The sequence below is a fragment of the Rhincodon typus genome, chromosome 29 (genome assembly GCF_021869965.1).
Source record: "Rhincodon typus isolate 14 chromosome 29, sRhiTyp1.1, whole genome shotgun sequence".
Lineage (NCBI taxonomy): Eukaryota > Metazoa > Chordata > Chondrichthyes > Orectolobiformes > Rhincodontidae > Rhincodon > Rhincodon typus.
In genome coordinates, this window is record NC_063360.1 from 37,983,214 (window position 1) to 37,990,904 (window position 7,691).

The 7,691-nt window shown below is 46.1% G+C and overlaps 1 protein-coding gene across 1 annotated transcript in view; it reads left to right on the plus strand.

Annotated features, from left to right (window-relative positions):
* LOC109916990 (F-BAR domain only protein 2-like) overlaps positions 1 to 7,691 on the plus strand; it is a 67,568-nt gene that overhangs the window by 39,136 nt on the left and 20,741 nt on the right. Inside the window, exons 15-18 of the mRNA XM_048613950.1 lie at positions 323 to 385; positions 1,054 to 1,099; positions 1,830 to 1,918; positions 4,704 to 5,218. Coding sequence (XP_048469907.1) covers positions 323 to 385; positions 1,054 to 1,099; positions 1,830 to 1,918; positions 4,704 to 5,218 — 713 coding nt within the window. The remainder of the gene's footprint in view (positions 1 to 322; positions 386 to 1,053; positions 1,100 to 1,829; positions 1,919 to 4,703; positions 5,219 to 7,691) is intronic.

Sequence of the window (7,691 nt, forward strand, 5' to 3'; positions counted from 1 at the left end):
GTATAGCTCTGTGCAGTTAATGTGTGTTTAACTCTGTGTCATGGGGAAAGGACAAAGTGAGGCCCAGGATTTGGGATGGCCAACAACCATGTGAGCTAAGGGATAGAGTTGGGCTCAGTTATGTCTGGGAAGAGAAGCCAGACAGAGGAGTTTTATTGTTGTGTTAATAGTCTTTGAAGAGCGATCATTCTTGGTGTTGCTACGTCTAATCCTAAAGGCAGCAGTCTCTGCTTACATTAGAATGTTTCTTACTGCATTTTTATCTGGCACTGTCTTTGCTCACTGCTCTAATGTCCATTTTATTGCTGGCTCTCTCCTATAGGGCACTCAATCCAATTGGCTCCACTTGCCGTGGAAGGGAACCCCCAGGGTATTCCCACTAGAGGTAAGGTGACATTTCGGAAACTCTATTGATGTGTGTTAATGCAGCTGTCACAACTGCTGATAGCTGCCAACTTTCCAGCTGGTTTTGCTGCAACAATCAACTATTTCACAAAGTGCCTGTAACTGGAACCAGTTTCAAGATCTCCATTTAGTTCCCTGGATCATTCGGCCTTTGTCTGGTAGCTACTGACCATGTGTGACTGTTCCTTCCCAAACTCAACTTGATTTCTGATGAAACTGCACCAGTGCGAAAGAGTTAACATGTTCCCTAATGACGTGTTACAGCAAATCTCAGTTCCTCATTTTTTATCCACAAGCTCCTATTATCACCCTCTGACAAAGCAGTTGATGAAAAGTCCCTTCATTTAAAACATGTATGAATAAATGTTCTTGTATGGATTTTGTAGTGTTCAATAGTGACAGTGCATATACAGTTCCTACTTCAGTTCATCTCTGCACACGTCTGCTCTGCATGTCAACTACTTCAGCTCTCCAAAAACTCACTAGAAAGTCTGAGTTCTGTACAGGGGCCTCCTCAGGAAACTTGGATTGGCATGCATTAGTGAGCCCAATTAAATATAATTTTGTTGCTCCCTGGTCTTGATCTTGACACAAACTTATTCTTTGTTCACGTGATGACTCTGATTTCTGTGTTTGCTCCAAATGTAGAGGCAGCTATGTTCCAATGCAGCAGCCCAGGCTCCGAGTCCAGCAGGTATGTGATCTGACCTATGCTCATCAGGCCTTCGCTGGGAGGGACCCACCAGGGGATTTGGGGATGTTCTTGGAGTTTCATTCCTGCACCTTCATATTGAGAATTTGGTTTCAGGACTGCAATTCATACTCGTCACCTGTCCTGGGAATCTTCTCCCAGGTTTGCTCTCAGCAATGTCCTGACAATTTCATCTTTGTTCCTGGCCCCTCCAGGACAGTCCTGCAGAGATGGTAACCCGACTCCCCATTATGGGAGAGCCTAGGACCAGGAATGTCATCTTGGAATGAGGAGTTGGCATTTTGAAGGATGGAGATGAGGAGGAATTTCCTCCTGAGTGTAATGAATTTATGGAATTCTCTACTGCCAGAGGGCTGTCAAGGGTGGGTTATTAAATATATTCAGGGCTGAGATAGACCGATTTTCAATCGGTGAGGGAATGAAAGGTTATGGGGAAAAGGCAGGAATGTGGAGGTGAGGAATATCAGATCAGCCACGATCTCATTGAATGGTGGAGCAGAGTCAATGGGCTGAATGGCCTACTTCTGTTCTGATGTCTAATGGTCTGTGGTCTCAGGGATTCTCTGCCTTAGATGGCTTTCTACCAACTGTAACCCCTGATGTTTCAGACTGTCATTTTGTTTCTGTATTCACAAATGGCCTGATCCTATTAACTGTGATTTTTTTTTTTTTATTGTTGTGTTATCTCCCCTTCCCCATTCTCTTCTGGCAGGACCCTTGCCTCACAGAATGGTGTCAGCTTTCTGGATCCACTATTTGGGCCACCGCTGGATGCTATGTTTGAGAAACAAGAACTTGGAGGTAGTGAAATTGGCTTATTTTGTGCCTCTCGCTCACTCTCCCTGCCTCCTGTTCATTTTGACTTTGAGATGTTTCCCGTTTATGGGTGAGACTGGAATGAATGGCCGTCGATATAAGGGAATCGCTAATAAATCCATCAGGAATTCAAGAAAACCTTCATTTCCACATTCATGCAACTGTTAGGGCACTGCCCACCACGGGAAGGAATCGTATCGATATAATTCAGCAGAAGGTGGACAAGCAAAGAAGGAGGAAGGGATAGAGGAGATGCTGATTGGAGGCAATGAAGAGGGGGTGAAAGCACATGACAGCAGGAGTAGGCCATTCAGCCCCTCTAACCTGCCTCACCCATTCTATAAGATCTTGGTTGATCTCCCTCAGGCCTTGATTCTTTTATGGCAGCTCCTGATAGCCTTCAACTTCTAAAATCTATTTCTTCTTTAAACACTGTCTGTGATCGAGCCTCCACTTCTGTCTGGGCCAGAGAATTCCAGAAATTCACTACCCTCTGGGAGAAAAAAAAATCAGGTCTCAGTTTGAAATGAGTGTCCCCTTATTCTGTAACCCTGTCCCCTAATTAGTGATTTCCCCGACTAATGAGAATCTCTTCCCAATCTCTGCCCTGTCAAGCCCCTTCAGAATCTTGTATGAAACACCGAGGTCTGCATTTGGATCCTGTTTCTGTGATTACAACATAGCCATGCCTCTGTGGGACTTTGTGTAAAACTGGAAGTTCCAAGATCCTACTTTACACCATTTTCATGTTTATCAGATTCTATTTCGCCCACATATTTAATCTGAATTAATAAATAGCATCCTTTTTTGTGTGGTCGTTTTTTATTTTTTTTATCCTGCCGATTGGAAAGTCACCATAGTTTTACCAGACCATAGGGCTGCTCCCTGATCAGAGAGGTGACTGGTGGTGGTTTAACCAGAGGGTCACTACACCTCAAGTTGAAAAGGAAATTCCTTAATTGTAACCTCAGTTGGTGCAGGAATGAACCCACATCATTGTTGTCACTGTCCATTACAAACCAGCTGAGCTAATGCTAGTTTTCCTCACTCTGGGTCAGGGAACTCTGGGTCTGGAACTGACTCCAGGCAACCCAACAAATGGAGATCACAGATCCAGCTGGGAGTTCTGCCAATGCAATTCTCATGCCTGCTTCATAGCCTGGAGACCTCATGCTGTCCTGACCAAATCCTTATATTGGCCATGAAAGTTAGCCACAGGGGTGGGCCGTGGAAGGTGTGTTCACAGCTGTCAGGTTGTTAAACTACCTGTAAATCCAACATGATCTTCACAACACTCACCCAGGGAAGAGCAGAAGTGTTCAGTAGAAATCTACTCTCGTTCGAGCACAGAAAGCTGTTCGATCATTTCATTTCTCTTTACTCTTAAAAGAAATAGGACAGAGATTTTTTTTAGTATAAGATGCTGCCAGCATCTGTCTTGTTGCTGGAGTGCAAGATGGAAAGGGTGGCATTATGAAAGATGTTTTATCCCAGTGAGATAGTCTGAAATACTAACAATCATTTATACCATCTTCCCAATGGCAGTTTGCTATCAGCCCTGGTTTTTCAATGTCATTTACTGTTTTACAGATAATACAATGAATTTCAAATATTCATCAGTTTTATTTTTCGTACTGATTCAATTTTGATTTTCTCCCCGAAAATATTTTTCCAGTACTAATTCTCTGGAATATACACATGTCAATATGTGACATGGATGAGTTGGTTCAAAGTTTAGTCTTGTAGATGCTCCTGTCACCGGAAAGAGGGCATTTGCAATTTGTGAGCTGCATTAGGAACTCCAAAGCTGTTAAATCTAGTTGAATTCAGAACAATGTAGAGGAGCTTATTATAATTTAGGGCCGGGGTGATTTAACCTTTTTGGGTAGTTAACAGAAATTCGGATAACTGCAAAGATTCATTTTTGGAATCTAGATGTGCTGACATTTATTGCCCGTCCCTAGTTGCCCCTTGAGAAGGTGGAGGTGAGCTGCCTTCTTGAACCGCTGCAGTCCATGTTCTGTAGGGAGGCCCACAATGCCCCTGGGGAAGGAATTCCAGGATTTTCCAGCGACACTGAAGTAAAGGTGATATATTTCCAAATCAGGATGGTGAGTGGCTTGGAGGGGAACTAGCAGAGGGTGGTGTTCACATGTATCTGCTGCCCTTGTCCTTGTAAATGATAGATGTCAGAAAGGTGCTGTCAATGAAGCCTTGGAGAGTCACTGCAATGCATCAGGAAGAGTCTTGTATTCCTTTCACAGTGTGTGGGAATCACTGGCAAGGCCAGCATTTGTTTCCCATCTTTTGAACTGAGTGGCTTACTGGGTCACCTTCAGAAGGCAGTTCAAAGTCAACCATATTGCTGTGAGTCTGGAGTCACATGGATGCCAGACCAGGTAAAAATGGCAGTTTCCTACCCTAAAGGACGTAAGTGAAACAGATGGGTTTTTACAACAACTGATGATGGTTTCACAGTCATCATTAACTTCAATTCCAGATGTTCATGAGTTAATTTGAATTGAAGTCCACCAGCTGCTTTAATGGGATTTGAACCTGTGACCCCAGCACAGCAACTTGGGGCCTCTGGGTATTACAAGTTTACCATGTCACTGGCACAGCGCCCGTGGTGGTGCACATTGTTGCCGTTGGGAATTGATGATGACAGATGGAGGGAGGAAGTGTTTAAGGTGCTGGATGGAGTGGCCTTTGTTAATGTTCGTTTTGCGATGCCAGCGCTGTCACTGAAAGTCTTTCCTCCTTTTCCCAGCCCAGTGTCACCAAGTCGATGTGAATCCTCTGCCACTGAGCGCTCCGACCAGCTCCAGTGCACTCGAAACGGTGGAAGATTCTGGTCTCGATTCTCCTTCTCTCCCAACCACTGACACTTCCTCACCATCTCCAGAATCCAGACCTTGGACCCCCCAGCCTGTCACCCCTCCAGTCTCACTACCACTCAGCAGCAGCTTCTCCCCAACCTGCAACGAAGCTTCCTCGCGCCCTGTTCCAGTTTGTAGCCTCCAGTCAAATGAGGGGACCTCCAGTACGGATCTTCACCATGGTGCAGACAGAGAGCTGTCTCCTGTGGATATCTGTTCAGACACTGAGCCTTCGGTTCCAGCTGTCCAGGGGTTAGTCACTGCCACGGCTACATCAGCTACAGGTTCCGTTTCTAGTTTACTTCTCACATTGTTTTCTTTGCTTGGGGGAAAGAGAAATCTGTGTTGTGTCTTTTACCCACGAGAGTGTTGTATGGTTACAAGCTTGGTCAAATTCAGTGTCTGGGTTAGCGCAGAACAATAATCCAAAGTTTGTCTGGAAGGCAGTTGCCATTATAAAGCTGTGACAGCCTCCCAGAAAACCTCTACCCAGCTAGTCTGTTTAGAACAGTGCCCAGATTTTGGGGAGGGAAGCGGGTTCTGGGGCACAAGGGGCAAGGGGCATCTCCATTTGCCCTTGTGTGAAATTCCAAGCAGTGACACTGACTGTTTGTTTGATTCAGTTCAAATTTAACTTGCGCTGTTGGCAAATATCTCCTTCAGAGGCTGAGGGTGTCCCATTGAAGGCTAGCGTTTATAGCCTACCCCTCACTAACGGGAGGGGTCAGGGTGCACTGCCTTCTTGACACAGTCAATGGTCCAAACCTCCTTTCCATTCATAAAAACAGAAAGAACTGCAGATGCTGTAAATCAGGAGCACAAACAGAAGTTGCTGGAAAAGCTCAGCAGGTCTGGCAGCATCTGTGAAGAGAAATCAGAGTTAACATTTCGGGTCCAGTGACCCTTCCTCTGAACTGATGGTAGCTGAGAAAATGTCGGTTTATATGAGAAGATAGCGGGTAAGGAGTAAATGAGAGATGAGGATAGAGCCCAAAGAGAGAGAAGGACAGTTGGACAGACAAAGGAGTTGATAATGATCTGGCTGGGAGGGTGAATAGTTGTTCATCGAGACTATTAGTAACTAACAACAGGGGGTGTGTGATGGCAGGCTGTGATAACAAGGCCTGGTGTGTGGACTGGGGGGCTGGGACATGGTATAGTTTAAGCCCTAAAATTATTGAATTCAATATTGAGTCCAGAGAACTGCAGGGTCCCTACGTGGAAAATAAGGTATTGTTCTTCCAGCTTGCATTGAGCTTCACTGGAACACTGCAGCAAGCCAGAGACAGAGATGTTGTCCAGGGAACAGGGTGGTGCGTTAAAGTGGCAGGCAACTGGAAGTTCAGGATCTTTTTTGTGAGCAGAACGTAGATATTCTGGGAAGCGGTCACCCAGTCGTAGAGGAGACCACATTGTGAGCAGCGAATGCAGTACACTAGATTCTGGGTTACCTGGACTATACATCCTCGCACCCTGCTTTTTGTAAAGACTCCATTCCGTTCTCCCAGTTCCTCCATCTCCATTGCATATGTTCCAATGAGGCCAACTTTGACAAGGGAGCCTCCAAAATGTCCACCACCTTCCTCAACCGAGGATTCCCCAGTACTGTTGTCAACAGGGCCCTTCCTGCACTTCTGTCTTCACCCCTTCTCTTCCCTCCCACAACAGCAATAGGGTTCCCCTTGTCCTTACCTACCATCCCACCAGCATCCACATCCAGAAGATCATCAGATGCCATTTCTGCCACTTCCAATGAGATGCCACCACCAGACACCCATTCCCCTCCCCTCCCTTGCCTGCCTTCCGCAGGGACCGTTCCCTCTGGGACACCCTGGTCCACACTTTCTTCACCCCCAACAATCCCGCCACAGCCTCACGGCACCTTCCCCTGTAACTGGCGAAGGTGTAAAACCTTCCCGTTTACCTCCTCCCTCCCCAGTATCCCAGTACATTTCACCTGCACTTCCCACAATCTAGTCTACTTCATTCACTGCTCACAGTGTGGTCTCCTCTACATTGGGAAAGCAAAGCGTAGACTGGGTGACTGCTTTGCAGAACACCAACATTCTACTTGCAAAAAAGACCCTGAACTACCTGTTGCCTGCCACTTTAAAACACCACCCTGTTCCCTGGCCAACATCTCTGTCCCTGGCTTGCTACAGTGTTCCAGTGAAGTTCAGCACAAGCTGAAAGACCAACACCTCATTTTCCGCTTGGGGACTCTGCAGTCCTCTGGACTCAATATCAGTTCAATAATTTTAGGACCTGAACTCTCCCATGTCCCAGCCCCCTACACTACACACCAGGCCTTGTATCACATAAAAACCGAAATAACTGCAGATGCTGCAAATTGGGAACAAAAACAGAAGTTGCTGGTAAAGCTCAGCAGGTCTGGCAGCATCTGTGAAGAAAAAAATCCGTTATCATTTCGGGTCCAGTGACCCTCCCTCAGAACTGATGGTAGCTGGGAAAACGTCAGTTGAAATGCAGAAGATAGGGTGCGGGGAGTGGGTAAGGAGTAAACAATAGGTGGGGATAGAGACAGAGATGTTGGCCAGGGAACTGTCCTGAGGAAGGGTCACTGGACCTAAAACGTTAACTCTGATGTTTTCTTCACAGATGCTGCCAGACCTGCTGAGCATTTCCAGCAACTTGTTTTTTGTTCTTGTTGTCACATAGCCTGCCACTACACACAACCTATTGTTAGTCACTAACAGTCTCCATTAACAGCTATTCACCTTCCTAGCCAGATGGTTATCAACTCAGAGATAGTAGGAACTGCAGATGCTGGAGAATCCGAGACAACAAGGTGCAGGGCTGGATGAACACAGCAGGCCAAGCAGCATCCTATGATGCTGCTTGGCCTGCTGTGTTCATCC